At 46.4% G+C, this 20,452-nt stretch overlaps 4 protein-coding genes across 8 annotated transcripts; 2 read left to right on the forward strand and 2 right to left on the reverse strand.

Annotated features, from left to right (window-relative positions):
• Window positions 1-1,689: 1,689 nt before the first annotated feature.
• On the reverse strand, window positions 1,690-6,850 carry si:dkey-238o13.4 (uncharacterized protein LOC560780 homolog). Of its 3 annotated transcripts, none has more exons than XM_034589312.1 (6): window positions 6,709-6,850; window positions 4,364-4,471; window positions 3,740-3,879; window positions 3,425-3,521; window positions 2,267-2,391; window positions 1,690-2,115 (listed from the first exon to the last, which is right to left on the reverse strand). In XM_034589312.1, exons 1-6 carry the CDS (start codon window positions 6,716-6,718, stop codon window positions 1,939-1,941), a joined length of 657 nt encoding a protein of 218 aa, XP_034445203.1. In that variant the 5' UTR covers window positions 6,719-6,850; the 3' UTR covers window positions 1,690-1,938. The 3 variants fall into 3 exon arrangements, with proteins under 3 accessions (XP_034445203.1, XP_034445202.1, XP_034445204.1); XM_034589311.1 differs by lacking the exon at window positions 6,709-6,850 and adding an exon at window positions 5,630-5,934; XM_034589313.1 differs by lacking the exon at window positions 6,709-6,850 and adding an exon at window positions 5,630-5,941 and having other exon boundaries at window positions 2,016-2,145; window positions 2,211-2,391.
• On the forward strand, window positions 5,872-10,099 carry spata2l (spermatogenesis associated 2-like). Of its 3 annotated transcripts, none has more exons than XM_034589286.1 (5): window positions 5,872-5,882; window positions 6,464-6,691; window positions 7,571-7,949; window positions 8,074-8,361; window positions 8,444-10,099. In XM_034589286.1, the coding sequence occupies exons 3-5, from the start codon at window positions 7,584-7,586 to the stop codon at window positions 9,371-9,373; spliced, it is 1,584 nt and encodes a 527-aa protein (XP_034445177.1). In that variant the 5' UTR covers window positions 5,872-5,882; window positions 6,464-6,691; window positions 7,571-7,583; the 3' UTR covers window positions 9,374-10,099. The 3 variants fall into 3 exon arrangements, with proteins under 3 accessions (XP_034445177.1, XP_034445176.1, XP_034445178.1); XM_034589285.1 differs by having other exon boundaries at window positions 6,464-6,676; window positions 7,566-7,949; XM_034589287.1 differs by lacking the exons at window positions 5,872-5,882; window positions 6,464-6,691 and adding an exon at window positions 6,985-7,211.
• A 367-nt stretch (window positions 10,100-10,466) lies between these two features.
• Window positions 10,467-12,617, reverse strand: pdf (peptide deformylase, mitochondrial). The gene is made up of 3 exons (XM_034589310.1): window positions 12,494-12,617; window positions 11,281-11,941; window positions 10,467-11,109 (listed from the first exon to the last, which is right to left on the reverse strand). The coding sequence occupies exons 2-3, from the start codon at window positions 11,894-11,896 to the stop codon at window positions 10,952-10,954; spliced, it is 774 nt and encodes a 257-aa protein (XP_034445201.1). The 5' UTR covers window positions 11,897-11,941; window positions 12,494-12,617; the 3' UTR covers window positions 10,467-10,951.
• A 92-nt stretch (window positions 12,618-12,709) lies between these two features.
• LOC117763134 lies at window positions 12,710-17,571 on the forward strand. Its single transcript, XM_034588043.1, has 7 exons — window positions 12,710-13,029; window positions 13,737-13,960; window positions 14,069-14,170; window positions 14,378-14,479; window positions 15,414-15,527; window positions 15,815-15,923; window positions 16,073-17,571. Exons 1-7 carry the CDS (start codon window positions 12,918-12,920, stop codon window positions 17,569-17,571), a joined length of 2,262 nt encoding a protein of 753 aa, XP_034443934.1. The 5' UTR covers window positions 12,710-12,917.
• Window positions 17,572-20,452: the final 2,881 nt, after the last annotated feature.

Consider the following 20,452-nt stretch of genomic DNA (forward strand, 5'->3'; position numbering starts at 1 on the left):
GCAGCCGTCAGCAGGACCTTCTGTTTCCATCCATTTGCCTCTTACTCTGTCAACATGTCAACAAGTTGGCATATTTAGCCCTGAAGTCACTCAGACCCACACAAGCAGCACAGACGACAACAGACGTGTTTCCGGACGACACAAGAAGGTGATGAGCTCGACTGGATCGTGTTATAAGACCCAGTGTAGGTTTGATCTCTAGTCTCGACGCTGACGAGCAGTCGACCTCTGTCACTGAGTCCGGCCTCTGATTGGCTCACACATCACCGTGTTGGTGTGATTGGTTTGATTTAGTGCATTTGTTGATTCATGGATCATTAAAGTTCTTATAATAGTTGAGATATTTCGGTCTGAGCCTCAGTGGAGGTCACACGGACTAATTGACATCGGCACCTCTGCAAAGTCACAATCCCACATTTCCCTCCTGACGAACAAACGTTCTTCTGTTTCCGACGTTTCGCCCAAATTCTCTCTCGTTGAGTCTGTCACTAGCGTTTCCTCTCTGACTGACCCCCGGTCTGCTGAGCCTCGTTAGGCAAACCCTGGCCCCTCGGCCCCTCTCCAACAAAAGACAGTTTTCGTTTCCTATTAGAATGAGATGAGTCATCGACGGAGGGCGAACATGGCCGCCGCTTGTTCGACCGTTTCCTTTCAGGGGGGAGAGCGGGGGGGGAAGTGGGGCCCAGTGGGTTTAATCACCATTTGGCCTAATTGAGCCGTGAGCCGACAAGTTGGAAACAAAAACTGTGTGAACACCCCCCCCCCCCCCCGGGCGCCTCCCGGCCCCCCACCACAACCACTGTCCCCACTCGGCTTTCTTGGCCAATCCCAGTCGTCCCCATCAACCTCGGCAGCGCAGATCGTCCGTATGTTTATTGGCAAAACAAATGTACATTCCTATTGTGGGAGCACGAACACATTAGCAGTACATTATATGAGACAACAATACGACTGTATACAACAGGACATTACACAAGACAACAACATCCCGTCTGCGGCCTCAGTTCATCTGAGGGACACGCTGTCCTGCACAATGGGGGACAGACAAAGGGGCCTATAGGGGGTCCGCGCTGGTTCTTGGGACCGGGACAGAGAATCACGCCAGGGGATGTAAACCTGTCAAACTAACTCTGTTCTTAAAAAGCAACAATTTGTTGTGTGTCCTCTGGTGTCACTCGTTTCCAGCTGAATTAACTTCATCCTCAGTGTTGATAAAAAGACAAACTGTGAAAACGCTCAGCAACACACACGAGGAGGGAGAAGCCGATGAGATGAATCAAGATATGTGACACACACATACGTAGATTTCTGGAATTAGTAGATAAGGTTCTCGACTTTTTAAGACTTTCTACATCTGTCTGAATCTCAAAGTCCTAAACATCTCAGGTCTCTACGTTTAAGTTATTTTACCTCCAGTCTTCAAACATTTAAACATTTAAAATCTTATAAATCTACAGTATTTACAGATCCTCACTTTACTTGTGCATTGCATCATGTGTCGATCAGTAGAGTAACTACATTAATCTGTATGTGAACATGTGCCTCCTCTGCAGAAAACTCCACATTCAACAGATTCTCTTTGACCAGAGAGACGATGGAGTTTCATATGTTCAGTAGATGCTGATGAATGAGACAGAACTGTGGTGTGATATTTGTATAGAAACAGGCGACAATGAGAGGACGAGTATAATAAATCCTTTGTGTTATTTTTTTTTTTTACAAACGTCACAACAGTTCATGCAAAGTAAACGTAGCTAAAGATCTAAGAACAAGGAGCAGGACGGCGTTTACAGTGTTAGTTTAAAAGATATACAAGTCAGATAAAGTTGTGCAAGGACGGTTTAGAGTTGTGAGAGAAGAGAACACACGTCTGTTTCTAGAGAGTCGAGTCAGAGCAGGCGCAGACGACCCTGTGACCACAAGGTGGCGTCTCCGAGTCTACAGGTTCCTCTCCAGAAGGACGGTTTTCAGGTCAGCAGGGCAGCTGATGGTGAAGACCGTGTGGGAGGTGTCTCTCTTCTCCACCAGGGAGGCGACCGCTTCGCCCAGGTCCAGATGGTTCAGGTAACCAGGAGCCATCCGCTCTGGAGCCGCCACGCCTGCGTAGATCTTCACCTGAGGGACCAGAGGGAAACGCTTTCAAACGTTTGGTTGGTTTATTGTGTGAGTTTAACACGAGAAGAGAGTCTGACCATCAGGTCGTAAGTTACACTTGATCCAGATCCTCGAACCCTCTCACACAGAGGTCAGACTGACAGGGCCTCACCTGGTTCAGTTTACAGGGAACGTCGGGGTATTCCTCTCGTAGAACCTGGCAGAAAGCCAGAGAGCTGGCAGCTCCCACCGTCAGGAAACCAGTTCCTGGCATCAGCAGCTTTTCTCCTGCTCCTCCTGAGGCACAGAGCGAAACGTAAAACTACATAAACCTAAACTTTACTGATTTAAACAACTTAAATATATGTTGTAAAGAATGTCAGAGACTGATTTCATGTTTTAAAGCTACACCAACAATAATATAACCATGGATCACGTGACTTTGTAATGAGTCCTTCATAAGTTGCATTTTGACCGAAAAAGGAAGTAAAAGGTTCCTGCAGAACGTTGAACTTCTGGCGACAACAAGCTGTTCCACTCATGTCCACCAGGTGGCGTTAATGCAGAAGACGATACAACAACAATGGCAACACGACATCAACAGTTAACATGGAGGAGATTTAGGTTGAGCTGCTGCTGATCAGCAAAGAACCAAACTTCTGGATGGATGTTTTATATCAACGTCACTTTAAACGTGAAAAACTGTTCAGCTCCTGGAACCAAACATGAACCTGACGGCAGATGGAAATCTAAATAAAAACATCACTGTCTTTATTTCATCTGGATCCTATTGGACGTTGATGCAAGGTGAACTGGGTGAACTGGGTGAACTGGGTGTGTGGATGTGAATATGTGAATATGTCTTGTAAGTTCTTGTCGCTGTATGTTTTGCTACGATGAAATAGACCCTGATCCCTCCGGTGGAAACTCAGAGTTCCTGCAAATGTTCCTGGAGAAGTTCCTGTGGTGGAGATGCAGCTTCAGTGTGGAACCATCAAAGAAGAATCTCAGACTCTCAGGTCTGCAGCTCAGTGTCTGATTTCTCTTCTTCAACACTGTTTCTGTTCAGACTCTCTGAATAACTACTGTATATTGTCTTTAATACGATAATAATAATACAGACTTTGTCATATTAATTGAAGTTTCTGCTCTTGATGCTCCTGAAAATACTTCATATTAAACAATGTCTGGTTCCATAAAGATTTTATGAATCATGTTTCCTTGTATTTAGAACAAAGCCTGAAATGTAAAAACACAAATAACATTTGAGCTCAGTTCTCTGAGAGTTCCTGTCGAGCATCGAGCCGAAGCCAGAGCGTGAAGGTCTCACCTGTGATGAAGGTGTAGGTGCAGTGGGAGTCGTCCCTCACCAGCGGGAAGAAAGTCTTCCATGACACAAAGGTGCTGAAGAGGAGGGCCTCAATCACCTGAAGAGGGGGAGGCACAAGGAAGGAGGAGACAGGATGTTGAGAATAATTAACAATTAACCATCGGACATGTTTAGAGAACTGATGTTTACGAGTGTGTGGAATTTGGATGATGATGAGGATTTGATCTGGTGAATTTAAATGTGGTTTCACCAGGAGACGGAGGTTAAATGGACCTGTGACGGTCCCGTGTCCTGTTTACATGTGTGCGCTCTCACCCAGTGGAGCTCTTTGAGAGGCTGGGTGTGGGGGGGCCCTCCCTGCCACCAGCTGAAGCCCAGAGAGGAAACGATGTCCGTCACCTTCCCCACGGCCTCCAGCAGCGCCTGCTTGGCCTGCTCCGCCCCCTCCTCGGACCCTGGGACACGCAGGATCGGATGAGGACACATCAGTTACCAGAATAAAATGGAGGGTGATTCATATTTATTCTATTTTGGTGACATCGTGATCTGTCGTCTGGCGGCGCTGTTAAAGTTTCCTCTTGATATATTGTTCACGTCCAGGACACAGTGACTTAATAACATGCTCCCCAGAGGATGAGCCCTTTTTGAATTGAGACAATACAACAACCTGTCCTGTGGAATATCTTCTTGTTAAGATCGTCTTCCATCTTCAGAGATTCCACGCTAACTGAAACGTGACTTGTCTTCATTTGAGCTGCAATATGCCACTTCTCCACTGGATGTCACTAAACCCTTCACACTGAACCTTTAATTTATGCTGCCTTCAAATGGGGCTCTGTTCAATAATGTTTTATAATAAGTCTGAGGAAAATGTTTGATGTTCCCACCGGGTTTGATAGATGGATGGATAGAAAGAGGGAAGGAAGGAAGGAAACTTACCCACATCCCCCACTATAGTCGTGAGGTTTTCCTTTGTGCTCGGAGAGATGAATGTCCGGAGTCTCTCCAGTCGGCTGCTGTCCCTGGAGATCACTGCCACCTTAAAACCTACACACACACACACACACACACACACACACACACACACACACACACACACACACACACACACACATGCTGTGAGTGTGTAAACAGATTTAGGTCCCCACAACATGAGTAACACACACACACACACACTTGTACATTAATCTATGTTGCAGACCAGCACCTTTAACTCGGACAACAGGTCTAATCCCGCTCACATGAAAACGATCTGTTTATCAAGGTCATCGGGGGGGATGAACGTGACAGCAGATGGTAACATGTTCAAACAGGCAACATGTCAACGGTTCTAAACGCTCGTCGCAGCCTCCGGCTCCGTCGCCTTCACGTGGAACCTTCAGCCGCCTCCAACCATCACATGTTGTTACTGATGATAATGTGAAGCTCGGATCAGTTTAAAAAACACTGTGATGAAATTATGAAATCAAAAAATGATCTTAATCTCAGGGGAAACCCTCGAAGCACAGATATTTACATTATTGTTTCTATGTGTTGTTATATTTTTGATATTTGTTTCCAATGTTCCTTTTACAGTAATTGTATTTTAAACAGTTTAAGATGATTAATATTGTCCACACTGTATGAAAATGTCACATATGCTCTGTGTACATATATGACTCCTCTGTCATTTAACTGTATACAATTGTTATCATTGCAATTCATTCTGAGCTGATTTTAATCTTTGCAAACTTCAGGATCTACATTTATACTCGTTTTCAGGGACGTGTTCGAATAGAACATCTGAACGAACATCTGAGTGTGTTCCATCATTTCCAAACGCCCGATCACTGGATGTCAGGGAAGTGTGTGGATTAATTAATATCCATTCAAACAGTAGACATTTAACTATTCGAATGCAGAAAATGTTGAAAATGCTCATAAAGACTTTATAAAACATCTGCAGTGCAGTTTGACATGATGGAGTTCCTCACGAGACACTTAGAAACTGTGAGTAAAACTGTGCGTAAAACTGTGCGTAAAACTGTGCGTAAAACTGTGCGTAAAACTGTGCGTAAAAGTGTCTCCAGATTCCCCTGGAGGACAGAGTGAACGCAGAGGATGTAAGATCTCAGAGTTTCGGTAGAGGACGGTCTCTGTCTCCATGTGTCTCCATGTGTCTCCAGGTGTCTCCAGGTGTCTCCAGGTGTCTCCTGAGCAGCTTACCTTTATCCAGCAGAGCTTTAACGATCCCGGAGCCCACCGTCCCCGCTCCCCCCAGAGCCAGCACCACCCTGCTCGTGTTCGACATCCTGTCCGCGGCTGAAGGATGGAGCGCCTCACTTCTGACAGCAGAGGAACCAGGGAGGGTTTTAACTGAGCCTCAGGTCCGCCCCCCGCCACTGTCACCGAGGCCCCGCCCGCTGGTCAACAAAACAAACTCACCCCACCACCTTGTGCGTGCACCTGTTTCACTTCTGTGTGGGGACCAGTGTGAGTTCTATTTTAAGGGTCAGATTAGAATTAAGGTGAGGGGCTCTGTGTGTGTGTGTGTGTGTGTGTGTGTGCGTGTGTGCGTGTGTTTATGTGTGTGTTTCCAGATATTACTCACGTTCAAAGTACTAATAATGTAAATGTTTACATTTAGGGTGAAGACGTGTTTTAAGGTTTTAAGCTTTATGTTAGTGTAAGAGTTAGATAAGTAGTTAACTTGTGTGTGTGTGTGTGTGTGCGTGTGCGTGTGTGTGTGTGAGAGACTGTGGAGTCTCTTAAAGGTGAATTGCTGCCCTCTTGTGGATAAGAAGCGTTCAACACTATAAATAAGTGTGATCATGATGTAATATACAGTATATATATATATATATATATTTTACATGTGGTCTCGCGCACTGATTCTGGATTTTTTTTAACAAATCACATCAACACCCTGAAATCATATTTTTTTATTAAATGAAGGTTCATTTCAATCAAAATCAGTCAATTGTCAAAGATGACAGAGAATACATTTGAATTAATAATAATAATTACAGTTTTTATTTAGCTTCTACATCATTGTTCCAGTTAGAATATTCATAGTTTCCGTCTGTTTTGAATTGATCTGATTTTTAATTTGGAAATGCTCAGACACACAGACTCCGCCCCGCCGGGGCGTCCCGATACACTGACCGTGCGCATCTGTCACGTGACAGTGTTTACTTTCCTCTGATGACCGGAAGTGTGTGACGTGATTCTCCGACACACACTCTCTCACAGACTCACGCACACAGACACACACCGACACACACTCAGGTGAGTTTAAAACAAACCAGAGATCATCAACCGCCACCGCCTCTCTCCCAGCTGTGTGTTAGCTTAGCGTCTCTCTTAGCCCGAGGGCTCCTTCAGAAATCTACTGATTTAATGTTGTTAATCGTCTCGTTTGAAACTGATCACGTCTGGAACCGGAACCAGAACCGTTTCAGTTTCAGGTTGAGTCGTCTTGTGATTCGGGATCGTCCCGGACACCAGGGAACTGTCCTTCGCGTGAGATTTGTCCTTTTGTGCTGAAACGTGCTGTCACTTCCTGGGACTTTCCCCCACATGTTTAACACGGTGGCCTTAAAGTTTGTGCTCCTGTTTGTTGAACCTGATGAAGAAGAACTTCCAGCTTCCTGGAAACCAGTCGAGCGGGACGTGACGACAGATTCACGCTAAGATGTGAACGCGACGGGTTTTTAAATCAGCGCAGATTTAAAGGAAGTTTGGTGTCAAGTTAAAAGAAGACAAGTTAACCTAGCACGAAGCTAAATGAGCTAAAGCTAACGACAAAGTGAGTTGTCTCACATTACAGATCAGTTTATAATGAATAACTTCTCTCAGTTAAAGTTGTTTCCTTCACATCTCTTCATCTGCAACACCGAATCTGAGCTTAAAGCTTTTTAGAGCTGATGTAGTTTGTTGTTTTATTAATGCAGCAAATAAAACATGTATTATTAATTGTTCAGACTTTTTATTGAATATAGAATGACACTCTGTCAAACTCGTACCACCACGAAGAAACAGTCTCTGTATGAAACCACATTTAAAATCACTAGATCTGGGTTTTGATGTGGTTCAGTGGATCAGAACGCGGTCTCCTCTCGCTGTGCAGAGTTTAACCCTTCACTCCTTCGTCCTGTTGGATCTCAGCTGATCCACCGAGATGAGCAGCTCCAGGCAGAGAGCCAGAGATCTCCTGAAGGCCTACGACCACAGTCTGGAGCAGCAGATTGTGGGACGAGGCTCCAGCCATGCGTGTGGAGACGAGGAGCTGTGGAGGCAGGTGGAGGGTCGGCTGAGGGAGGGAGACGCTCAGGACACCCACTGCCTGGGTCTGGATCCACTGGCGGTGATGGAGGAGTCGCTCAAGGCGGCGCCAGCGACGACGGCGGCGCCAACCACAGCGAGGGGTGTGAAGGTCAAATCCAGAGGACGACTGCAGGGCCTGGCTAAAGCTTTTGAGGTCCTGGAGCAAGCGGCCCTCAACCTGTACCTCGGCCCCTGGAGGGACGAGTACAAAGTCGTCAAGGTTGGTTGACAAACAGGTTTGGGGACGCAGATAGTTCAGGACTTCTGATATGATGACTTCCTGGTTCAATATGAAATGATAAAGGTGAAAACATTTCCTAATTCCTGTTTGTTTGTTGTCTCAGATGTATTCCGGTACTTTCACCCACTTCATCAAACCAGTGCTGTCGATGCCTCAGATTGAGAAACTCTTCGGCCTGTTAGGATACCGGCCCAGCTCACACGAGCAGCTCTTCCTGCAGGAGCTCAGAACCAGCCCTGCTTCTCTGGACGATCTCCTCCACTTGTCCTGCGCCTTCTACCTGGCTCGTTGTGAGTGTCGCCTCCTTCAGGCGGCTCTCGGGAAGCATGTGGGCGAGGCCCAGTGGGAGCTGAGTGTGGTGCGAGAGCGGCAGAGAGGAAGCAGCCTGCAGGTACGTTTGGTCTGTTCAGCGGTTTTCACACATGGAACTTTCAAAACAAAACAGAAAATTAAATTTAAATTGTTTATTCCAGGTCGCCATGGACAACACCAAGAAGACCATGAAAGTCAACCAGCCGCGGATGGAGCCGTTTGCCGGCGGAGTGGACGTGGATCTGTACACAGACGAGCACCTCAACGGGGGGGGGGCGGCCGTGAGTGACGACAAAACCTGGCTGACTCAAAAGAGTTCGTCTCCACCTGCTGTCAAAACCCACAGCGACGGAATGACATCTCAGTCGTCCTCATCCGCCTCCGTGCCCGCCAGAGAGCACGTCTGCGTCACCACACTCAACTGTCAGCTGACCAAGATGCCTGCTGTGGACTCGGCGGTCGGCTCAAGGTTCGACAAGGCAGACTCTGAACCCCACGGGGGCAGCTCGCAGTTAGAAGCTGTGGCTCTTAGTAAGAGTGAGAGTGAAGCCAACCACTTCTGCAGCTGCCTCCAGTCTCCTCATCTTTACCTTCAACACTGTATTGAATGTAATACGTTGCACGATATCAGCTGTGCGTTGCTAAAGCACTGCTTGATGGAGCACCACACTGTGGAGGAATCTGGAGCAGCGTCGCCTCAAAGTCTCGCAGCGAGCGACATGAATGCATCACCAACTCTCAGCAGCAGCGCAGCCAGGTCCTCCACAGTTCCACGAGATGTCCCCGAATCCGTAATCCCGTCTCTTCATCCAATCAGCTTCCACGACTGCTGCAACCTGGCCCAGCTGGACCCGCAGGTCCTGTGTCGCAGCTGCAGCGTGTTCCACACCGGCTCCTGCAGAGAGCTGGACTACTGCCAGATCCACCACACCACAAAGCTGCTGGGAGTGTGTGGCTGCGGGAAGCTGTGTCCCAGAAAACCTCTGGTTCTGTGCAGATACTGTGGAACCGAGTATTGTCGGGACTGCTGGTACAGGAGTCCTGTCTTTTGCGCCTGTGGCGAAACGTTTGACCAGTCGTCCTCCGTGTGACTCTTACTGGAAAAGCTTTGCACTAACGAGGCACAACTAGCGAAGCCAAAGTGCCTTAAATCTGCACACGTTCAAATCAAGTACAATCAAATCCAAATGTTGCCTTGGCTCAATGCTGACACGCAGTATTTAGTGGTCCCAGTTTTTCTATTTGTGACTTTTTCCTGAGACTTTCGTGAATCTGACGTCCAGTTCTGTTTGTAACTAGTCCGACTGACCCGATGTGAGCGTGGAGATGAACCTGCCACCAGACGCCCGTCTCCTTCGGCCCAGAGTCGGATTTCAAAATCCCATTTGTTACAGGAAACAACAAGAGACGCCTTCAAGCTGAATACTGAATCTTTCTTTGTTTGTTGTTTTCTCTTTGAAGAAAATTAGCCATTTCAATCGGTGTTCATCTCCCTACATACAAAATACTCCAAATGTCACCCCCCCCCCCCCCCCCCCCCCCCCCCCTCACTGCTTGGCTGGCAGCACAGTCGCTGCATCCTGAGCTTCGCTACGAACACGGCTGTGATTTATAGAAATGAAAAAGAAACCAGAGCTTTTTTCTTTGGCCTGCAGGACAATGATAATCAGGTCGAACTTTGTGAGACTAGATCACATCATCATCAGAATTGTGTATTGTTGTTGTGATCTCCGACACTTCAGTGTAACTTGGTGCAAAGCACAAAGTCTGTTTCATCTGTATTTGTTGCCTGCAGAGTAAAAAGGGTCAATGCGTCACTTGTCTCTGTTAAATGGGTTTTATGATAAATGACTTGGTGACAGTGGAGTTACAGGTGTAACTATACCAGAATAATCAGATTTAATCATTCATATTTTATATTTTAATCAGTCATAATTACAACCAAAGATCTTTTTTTGATCAATTAATCTGTAGATTATTTATATTTTGGCATTTTTGCTTAAAAAGTTACTTAAATGATTTATCAATATTAAAAGCTGCAGATTCTTTATTATCGATTAATCGTTTCAGCCCTAAAATAACTTATTTTGTGACGAGGTTTCAGTTTGAAGAGGTTTTACTGAAGTAATGTAGAGTAACAGTTACACTACATTCAAGAGCCAAGTCTCAGCTTTAGTCTCAGTGGGTTTATGTCAGTAAAGATAGAAAAGTCTGTCAGAGGGACATCGAGTATTTAGGAAATATCCTCGTGACAAAACTCATTAAAGAACAAACTCCCGTCCATGTTTGATTAGGTTCACATCGATTCGTCCTCTTAAACATTCTCAATTACTGTGAAACTGCAAATACAGATTGACAAGCTTCTACCAATTCTTCTATATTTTAATGATAACAGTGTATTTACAAGAGTTTAATTGTTTACAAGCATAAACACTAAATTGTGTAGAAGTTTTTGTTGACACACGATTCACTCATGTTATGAACATTTCAGCCTCTTTATTCATCCACAGAACTTTGTACTTTAAAGTGACATCAACGTTTTAGTTTCCTCCCTTTAGCTTCTAGTTGAAAACAACACGTCCAGTGACTCAGTTCTCAGAGGTTAACTTCAATTCACAACTGCATCATCGGTTTCACAGATGACTGAGGTCCGTCCTGTGGATTGTTTTCTATTCATTGTGCTTCTGCCAGTTGATGTTGATGAAAGACTTGCTGTCCATGCGGTCGGTGTAGAGGACCCCGTCCAGGTGGTCCATCTCGTGTTGGAGGATACGAGCCGGCCAGCCGCTCGCCTGCCACGTGACCGCTTCACACTTTTCATTCAGACCTGAGTGAAGAGCAAACACACGGACGAGAACATCAGGCCGATAAATCTGTCAACTGATGACAACAGTGTCTGCACCTTCATACACAATCTAAGATTACACAAGTATTTTGCATGATGCTAAAGGCACCAGTGTTCTACAGGAAACACAAGATTAAATTGAAACATGCGTACCCGACACTTCCACAGACAGGTAGCGAGGAACTGTGGCGGAGAATCCTGAGATGCTCTCGCAGGCTTCCTGAAAGAGCACCGTCCGTCCGTCCAGCACCCTCAGCTGAGGGTTGACAAACACCCTCAGCGGCTGGGCGGACAGACCGCGGGCCTCCCTCGACGCAGCAGAACTCTCCTCCAACATCCCCTCGGGATATTCCAGAGCCAAGATCCGCAGCGGCACCCCGATCTGAGGCGCACTGAGTCCCACACATTCAAGTTTGCGCATCACTTTCACCAAGGTGCTGATGACCTTCTGGATCTCGGGCTGTGTTATGGCGGCAGGGTCGACGGCTGCAGCATGTGACCGCAGCACCGGGTCCCCAACCTGGCACACGTGGATGTACGGCGGGGAGGGGGGGGGTATGATCTTGCGTTTGAGGTAGTGAAGATAGGAGCGCACCTTGACTTCGCTGCAGTAAGAGCGTGTGCAGGGCGCAGGCGGCGAGTCAGTGGAGATTCGTGAGAGACAAGTGGCTGTGGTTAACCTCAAGGCTCCGGCGGCGGCGGCGGATGCACAAGGTCTGAGCCCCGTGGCACAGAGCCGGAGCACCGACCCACACGGTGTCAGGTTCATGCTGCAGCCGGGACGATGCGACACATCAGGCGGCGACGCACACTTCTGTACAGACATCACACAAGAGAGACGTTTATTTAATCAAAGCTCCATTCACCTGCAACGTGACACTTCACCACTAGAGGTCACTACATTCTACACACTGAACCTTTAAAGCTAACTACGAGCATAAACTAACGAAAACCCTCTTTATTCCGATGAGACTTGTTTTCATCTGCGTTTGTTAATGTGTTTTGTTAGTTTGCAGGATTCTGCAGAAACAATGAAACAGGAGACAGTTGCTGGAGCTCCACTGACGTCACTTTATATTTTACTACTGAAACTCAACCTGTGATACGAACATCCAGAATCTGAGATCATGACACGGACACAACTGGGAAACTTGTGATTTCACAAGTGCAACAAAAGTGATTCTTGTAGAAATGGAGGAGTGAGGAGAAGTGGATGTGAGCGGGTCAACGAGGTGCGGGAAACAAGCGCCCCCCTCAACAGCATGACACTAATGTCCGTGATGTTAAGAATTCAGTCAGATATGAATAAATAGAGACGATATATAAATGAATATATGTATAAATAAGCAATGTACAACCCAGTTACCTGCCAGTCGCGTTAACTAGGTCCAGGTCACAAGGACAACACACGGACAGGAATCCCTGCGCTGTGGGAAAGTAGTTCCGGGTCTGAGGGTCACATACGGATCAGTCCTCTTCACAATAAAACTCTCCAAGCGTCAACCGCGCATTTATCACGATCCACATTTTAAAAACAAGCCTTATTTTGATAGCGACGGGGGATTTGACACGGAAGTGATTCGCATCTCATTCAAACAGCTGTTGATGGACGTTCAGCCGCAGACTGTGTGTTCACTTCTCTCATCTCGACTTGTCTGTACATGTTCCAGCCGGGCGGGGGTCTGCGGGGCGGGGCGGGGCGGGGGACCGGGGGACCGGGGACCGGGGCCCGTTCATGAAGCGGCCTTTAAAAGAGCCAGCGGCCGGGACCCGGTGATCTGTCCCCGGTGATGGAGGAACCGGAGCTGCCCGCTGACGACAGACGGTTCCACAGGTTCCGCAGGTTCCCGGTGTGGATCATAGAACACGTGTGGACTCACAGGACGATGGACATTCAGCAAGGTGAGTGAGACACTGTCCATGTCTCCTGATGCGAAGGTTTGTCTTTGTCCAAGTCACTTCCGGGTTCAGCCCAGCAGCTGGTCTCCAGGCCCAGTCGCCATGGCAACTGATGCTCAACCATTAACCTGAGATACATGTTTTCTCTGCTTCACACTTGTCACGTGTTCAATCTGTTATTTTAAACGAAAGAACATCCTGGGTGTGTTGAACTGGATTCAAGATTCAAGATTCAAGATTCAAAACTTTATTACCTCTTAACTCAGTTATTTAGAATTTCCTCAGTTTGCCAACAACAGCAATCACAGCATCACACGATACACAAGAAACTAAACACACAACCCCCCCAATAATGAACATAACATACTTACAATAAAGAATAAAATCAATATGATGATCAAAACCGAACATGGTACAGATATGTGTGTTTATGTATATAGACTGTGTAGTGGTGGGATGTAACAAAGTACATCTACTTTACTTTTACTTTGTTACTGTTCTTAAGTACATTTGTCATCATGAGTTTTTGTCACCAGCAAAGATTCGTGATGTTTCTCAAGGAAACATCTGTAGCTGCACATGTCTCAGTATAAAGCAGTGAAGTTATTTTAAAGTGTTGACCCTAATCTTAATTTTTCTCCAGTGGTTTCTGTTGAGAAATGAACTTTTAGAGACTGAATTTGTGTTCCTGTTTTTTTGTCCCCGCCCAGTTGTGGACCCCTCTGATTGGCCAGATGTGGACTTGCAGCCTCTGAGCACCGAGGACTCGTGGAGGCTGCGTGTTGCGTCTGCTCAGATGTTCTGCATCGTGAAGAACAGGGACATGGAGCACTTTGAAAGAGTGATGAAGTTTCTGGAAGCCACGTTCAGACTTCTACCCAGACTGGTGGCTCCCATCAAACACATGAAGATCATGTTTGGACTTAAAACCCTGGTACGGACGCGAGTGTTTTTTCTTTCAAACGTTCCAGCAGCAGTGTTATTGAAAGGTCTCCTCTGCTTCCTGTTGATCTTCCTCTCTCCTGGTTGTCGCCTCCTTCAGGTCGTCATGTGGATGCTCAGACAGCGTCGAGGGATGGTTGATACTGTGTTTAAAATCACCAAGTTCTTCCCAAATAAACTCCCTCAATATCAGGATCAGTGTGTAAGTGTCCAACAGTAGAAGGATCTGCTGTGTGTCTATGAAACGGTGAAACACGATGTTACTCAGCATTAAGGCCTCAATTCCATCTTAATGTTCACTAACCTTCCTTTTTATATTAAGAATGAAAAACTTATTTTAATGTGAAAGGGTTCTCTTGTAGTGAAAAGGGAAACTTGACTCTGATGATCTGTTTGTTTTCTTGCACAGAACCAACACGAGATGTTCCTCATGAGGAAGAACCATCTGGACTTCAGGGTTCTAGCTCAGGCTCTCGCTATGGACCAGGACAAACTGGAATATTATGTCAAGGTAGAAACAGTCAAACTTTAGAACGTTTGATAAACGGGGGTCCTATGTTAATCATCTATTTATAAAAACATAATACATATTAAATCTTTGGTTTGTGGACATGACGTCTCAAATCGCATTGAGAGCTTCTCTCTCTCGGCTTCCAGTTCCTACTCTATCCAGCAGGCTGCGCCGCAGAGCTTCAGTTTAAGATGAATCCTTCATCGTCTGTCTGTTCACTCAGAATCAACAGAATGATGCAGTCGGGACGAACTGAGGATTTACATTCCTGCTTCGTCTGGAGGCCAAACACATTCAAATCAACTCTAAACCCTGTGGGTAGAAATCCTCCATAATTCAAGATTCAGCAGAAACAGTTTCTCAGAAACTTCAGAATTTACAGTTTCTCAGTCGGACAGTAAACGGAGATGGAGATTTACATTGTGGACTAAAAGAAATGGAAACTCACACCCCCGCTGTTTTACCTGCCGTCAGACTGTAAATGAAACAGTTTCACTAAATAGTTTGTGACCCAGGTGGTTTTTTCAATGACATTACAACGTTTTCTTTATAGCTTATAATAATAATTGTTATTATCACAACACACTTAGCACCTAGCGTAGCGTTTTTCAAAAATGAAGGATTGAAAGCAAACAATTCAAAGCAGAAAGCAATGGGGGAGAAATATAAGAATAAAAGTGTCACAGGTGAGATAAGCATAAAAACAAAAAACATTTCAAAGTGATGAAAATAGTCAGTTAGATCACAAGCAGAATAAAAAAACTTTACAGTGAAAAGGTAAAGAAAATGTGAAACGTTAACTTCAGACCCAAAGTGAGAAGGTGCCCTTTCCACGGACTGTGGGTCCTGACAGAAAAGAAACACGTGAGATTATAAAGACAAATAAACTCTGATTCATGGACATCCTGACGCGATGCGTGTTCTCGTCTCTCAGAAACAGATGCAGCAGCAGTACGGGGAACATTATGCACAGAAAGTCGAGGACAGGCTGCTGCAATATCTGCAGGAGCTGGAGGCTGCGCTACCTGGAGACACTTTCATCGACAAGGTGTGTGTCTGTCTGTGTGTGTGTGAGCTTTGATGTGTGCATATAGTTTTATTAATGTCTCCGCTGGAGGCATCATGTCTCCAGATTGTCCCTCTGCATGTATGTGCTGTACGTCCACACAACTCCTGAGCACGATATCTCAACAACGCCTTGAGGGAATTTCTTTAAATGTGATGCCAACTTTCACTTGGATTCAATGATGACCTGGGTAGAATTTGGAGGTCAAAGGTCAAGGTCACGGTGGCCTCTTGAACATTTGATCTCATTCGTACAAATGTGTGTTCTAGATCCTGAAGAAGGAAAGTCCTGTTACTGAAGAGGAGAAGCTGCTGCTGGATGTTATCACATCCGACTCCACGACCATAGCAATAACTCTGAGGAAGCTGCTGCACTGTGGTAAGACACACACACACACACACACACACACACACACACACACACACACACACACACACACACACACTGTTTATGTTTAGCACATAATGTGTTTCTCGTTCTACATGTTACTCAAAGTGCTAAAATCCTGTACCTTTTTTTTATTTTAGATGCAGCTTCCTGTCGTCAGGCATCAGAACACGGAGCGACTCAAGTGGGAAACTCTGGACCCACAAAGTGCGTTGTGTGCATCTGCTCCTCAAAGAGTCTCTTCTCGTCAGTGGAAGATAAAACTCCCCAAGAGTTCCAGCCTGAGGTTTTAAAACGAGAAGATGTGGCAGCACAGGAAGTGTCTGGAGAGAGTCACAATCATCCAGATGTTGGGAGACGTCTACAATCGAAGGAGGGCGATGAGATGATCAGTTGTGCTCAGGAAACCAGCCTGAGAGCGAGTGAAGCGGCTTCGTCTCCTCAGTTCTGCTCCAAACACCAGCGCTGGGTGAAGAGCATCCTGCAGGAGTGTCCTGACGAGTGTTCAGAGGAGCTGCAGCTTCAGGCCGACGCTCCCTCATCTCCACCGCTGTTCCAGTTGTCCTCCTGCACCTCTTCATCACAGGACCTCACCCCATCTGACCTCATCCCGTGTCCCCCCGACCGACAGCTCACACCTTCACAGACCGCCACCCGCCCTCCGCCAGCATCAGAACAGGGGAACCTCGAAGACGAGCGGTGCTCTGGATCAGCAAGTGCTGGATCTCTGCCTCAGTGCTGCTCCAGAGACGCTCCTCTGCCCTCTCTGTTGTCCCCGGTCGTCAGCCTGATGGACATCACGTCTGTCAGAGGGAGCTGTCCCTTCCTCAAACCCCATCATGCCTCTCCAAATACTTTTATCGTGTCTCGAAACAAGTTGCCAGCTTCCACTCCTCAGGCTCTAACTTCTCCTCAAGACTGTGAAAGTGCTGCCCCGACAAATCCCTCAAACACAACCAACAGATCACAAACGTCTCCTGTCTCTCATGAGGCTTCTACATTTTCCAGCTGTCAAAAACCACCTCCTCAGACTTTTCTCAGACTTTCATTAAAGCACAGACGAGCTTTAACTGCCTCCAGACGACCACAGACTCCGGATGTAGCCGAGCAGTTCAAACCGGCTCCTGCTTCCCATCGGCCCTTGTCCCACCTCCGTGTCTCTTCGCCTTCTGCACACGAGTCTTCTCCCTCTGCCTCTCGATCTGAGGCTCTGTCCTCAAACAGAAACCCTCCACCTCCCAGATCGACTCGACAGAACAACAGTCCTCTTCAGTCGCAGAGTGACCCACGCACCGCTGCATCCTCCTCCACCTCCAACACTGACCACCCCTCTGTGAGGTCAGAGGCCCGCGGCGCCCAGCTGAGGTCATCAGAGCGGAGTCGGGCCGTGCTGCTGCAGCCGTACGTGAGCCTGACCAGGCTGAGCGCTCAGGAGTGTCACCGACTGACCAGGAGCCGGCGTGTGGAGTCTGAGTCACAAGGCGACGAGGACAAAGTTTCTGACTCCTCTTTCGATTTGAACATTCTTTACTCCAGTCGTTCTTCCAGCGGCGACGATTCGTTCGACTCTGACCCCGACTACAAACCCCCCGCTGAGAAGAAAAGACGATGGTCAGAGTATGAGGAGCAGAAATCCTGAATCGTGTTTGAGAAGATTTTAGCAAATGGAGAGTTTGAAAAATCTCCTGTTTCCACAGGGACATTCGACTCCTCGAGGCTCCCTGGTGGACAAACTGTGCAATCGTTCGACTGTTTACCTCAAACTATATCTTGTAACTTATTGACTGAAATATACAAACCAGAAATATCTGTATTTGTTATTGAATCTTCGTTTATTTTCGCTCGTGCAGTTTCATGCAGTCGAGCTCTTCAGTCCTTTCACCCACATGGTATTTTAGTCTGTCTGTAAATAAGGTATCAGTCTGCATCAGGAAGCTGTTCTCATCCTAAAGTTCTCATAAAACATCGTAAACTATCATTTCTAATGTGAGCGGCTTTTAGCTTCAGCTGTGCTTCGAGCTCATTGACCAGGACGAGAGTTTGTTTTCAGTAAAAGTCGTTTTTTACGCCCAAAATGAGAAACAACTGATTGTGTGTGAAGCTCATGACCAAGTTGTGTCCACTCGTCTGTTTCCTGTTGCAGACATTGACCTGTCCTCCAGGGACCGCCCCCTCCGAGTCAGTCAGTCAGTCCAATGGCACGACACCACACTGTGTGAGCAGCACTGGTTGAGACGTGCATCCCTGGGGGTCAGCACAGAGGTCAACAGATCCTCCTCTGTTTGCTCATGTGTGTTTACAGAGGGCTGAGGCAGGGCGGTCTCTGCCTGAGGTGAAGTTAGGGCACTGCTTTTTGACCCGAGGGTTGATTAGGAAATATTTACCTGAAACTTCCCATGAGGCTGTTCAGCACAACCACAGGCGAGAAATAAAGATGGACGACGAGTTTCCACTTCTGCCCACTATCGAGGCACGGAGCGTCTCCTGGAGTCGGGCTGAGCGGCAGCGATTGGTGGACGGAGCCTCCGAGGTCCCAGCCAATCGCGAATCAGTCTCAGCTGTCAATCATGGATTCTCATATCATCATTAATGTGTGTGTTGTGTTATTTGATGCTTTGTAAACAGGGTGACACGTCATGATTGACAGCTGAGACTCCACCGTCACTACAACACAGACTGATGTATCTGAGATGTTTTGGCCTTTGGATTTTTGTACAATGGAAGAAGCAGAAACGTGTTGGAACCATAGACCGTTAATAAAAATGGGTATAAAGTCCTCACAATGTGTCAAAAGTCTGTTAATAAGGTTATTGGAACAGATTCTATTTATCTACAAAGACATCCACTTGGCCTCAACAAAAGAAAAGGCCCAAGGAAAGTGTTGATATTGATTCTTCCTCCTTCTCTGGGATTTGTTCATGTTGTTCATGATGTTCTCGTGTTTTGTTTGTGCTCAGGTCCCATCACCACCAGGACGAAATGACAGAGGCTCTTGGCAAAGTGATGCAGTGCTGGTTTGATGGTGGAGTACAAAGTGCAGTGTGTGTGGACTAAACTGTGTGTGTTGAGTTGTTATATAAGAATAAGTCGTGATCAAAATCGGAAAAAACAAACAATCAGAATTTATGTGATGGTGTTTCCACTATTTTACACAATAAAACGACAGAAATCTCATTAACCTGCTTGAATTCAGTATCATATTAGTGACCGGCATAGATTTAATTAATTTAATTAAACAATTAAACAGTCTTATTTAGTTTTATTGGACTTCATGAGGAGATGAAGTAAATGAAAACATGATGTTTGTGGGTCGATCTCGTCTCAGGTTGTGTGTTCGATGGACGGTTTGTATTTATTTGTTTAATCTGGGTTGTTCCTCCCTCTGAATGTTCGCCGGCGTTTTCCTCGTATCACTGTTGCATCATGTGATGTTGTATGTTTCCACCATGCGGCTCAAGAGCAACACAGACTGATGTAACACAACATGTTTACCAGCGGCGACAGTGAGTCTGTTTGTGTGTCTTCATGGCATCATGGTTGGTTGTGTGGCAGATGATATCAACACAATAATGTCACGATCGTGCAAGAAACACAATATAATTCATTTTAAAGTTAAAGCTTCTTCTGCTTTGGCTCAACTTTGTGACCAGTCGGATCATTTGTGTTGAGTCCATGTTGGCTCCTCCCTCCACCTCCTCCACCTCCTCCACCATCACACTGGTTTACGAGTGTTCTCCTCTTGATGGAGCACCAGACAGTGACTCTGCACTTCTGGAGGAAACCTGGGGTCAAACGCTGGGGTCAAACGCTGGGGTCAAACGCTGGGGCCACAGGAGCAGCCAGAGTCAAGTTCTCAAAACAAGCCCAGCTAGAAGTGGAGCTCACACCTCCACCAAGCCCCTGGACACAGTCAACACCAGGCTTCACACAGTCATAGATCCCAGTTCTCCCAATACGTCACAATGTCAATGTCAAGATCCAATGCCACTGCATGAATATGTTTTTAGTGTCGTGTAGTAACTGCGTAATTTAAATCTTTTAAATTTCAACTTATAACTTTCTCAACCTCAGTAACTGAGCCTGTGTCACATTGTTTGATGCTGAATTGACCCGTGAACTGTGAACTGTGATTTATGAATCTGTTGAAACAGGAGTCGGCTCACGTTACTTCACCAGGACGACGTTTGACCTGAGGATAAAACCACACAGTTAATGATGCGACCACAGCAGAGGTAAAAAAACAAGACTTAAACGACTGAAGATTGAAGAAAAACTGTAAAATACCTACAGAGCATCTTCTGACGCTGAGCACAGGAACCATAAAGAAGAAGAAGAGGTGGACTGACCAGCAGTCATGTAACAGGAAGTTCTCCCCAGAGGTTTGAGTTTGACCAATCAGGCGGCTCACTGTACTTCACTGTAACCTGCACTGGAAGCAGCTGAATGAAACTGGGCTCATTTGAAATATGACCCACATCCTCCCAGTGACATAACAAACTGCTGTTTCGCTGTGTTTGGAC

Source organism: Hippoglossus hippoglossus, chromosome 6 (genome assembly GCF_009819705.1).
Source record: "Hippoglossus hippoglossus isolate fHipHip1 chromosome 6, fHipHip1.pri, whole genome shotgun sequence".
Taxonomy (NCBI): domain Eukaryota; kingdom Metazoa; phylum Chordata; class Actinopteri; order Pleuronectiformes; family Pleuronectidae; genus Hippoglossus; species Hippoglossus hippoglossus.

Bases quoted from the DNA above. Each gene is read 5' to 3' on its own strand.
- spata2l (XM_034589286.1), top strand. From the start codon at position 7,584: ATGAGCAGCTCCAGGCAGAGAGCCAGAGATCTCCTGAAGGCCTACGAC. The intron at 7,950-8,073 runs GTTGGTTGACAA...TTGTTGTCTCAG, and splicing joins ACGAGTACAAAGTCGTCAAG to ATGTATTCCGGTACTTTCAC. The intron at 8,362-8,443 runs GTACGTTTGGTC...TGTTTATTCCAG, and splicing joins AGAGAGGAAGCAGCCTGCAG to GTCGCCATGGACAACACCAA.
- LOC117763134 (XM_034588043.1), top strand. From the start codon at position 12,918: ATGGAGGAACCGGAGCTGCCCGCTGACGACAGACGGTTCCACAGGTTC. The intron at 13,030-13,736 runs GTGAGTGAGACA...GTCCCCGCCCAG, and splicing joins GACGATGGACATTCAGCAAG to TTGTGGACCCCTCTGATTGG. The intron at 15,528-15,814 runs GTGTGTGTCTGT...TGTGTGTTCTAG, and splicing joins GAGACACTTTCATCGACAAG to ATCCTGAAGAAGGAAAGTCC.
- si:dkey-238o13.4 (XM_034589311.1), bottom strand. From the start codon at position 5,714: ATGTCGAACACGAGCAGGGTGGTGCTGGCTCTGGGGGGAGCGGGGACG. The intron at 3,522-3,739 runs GTGAGAGCGCAC...CCCCCTCTTCAG, and splicing joins CTCTCAAAGAGCTCCACTGG to GTGATTGAGGCCCTCCTCTT. The intron at 2,392-3,424 runs GTGAGACCTTCA...TCTGTGCCTCAG, and splicing joins CACCTACACCTTCATCACAG to GAGGAGCAGGAGAAAAGCTG.
- pdf (XM_034589310.1), bottom strand. From the start codon at position 11,896: ATGAACCTGACACCGTGTGGGTCGGTGCTCCGGCTCTGTGCCACGGGG. The intron at 11,110-11,280 runs GTACGCATGTTT...CTCTTCACTCAG, and splicing joins CCTGTCTGTGGAAGTGTCGG to GTCTGAATGAAAAGTGTGAA.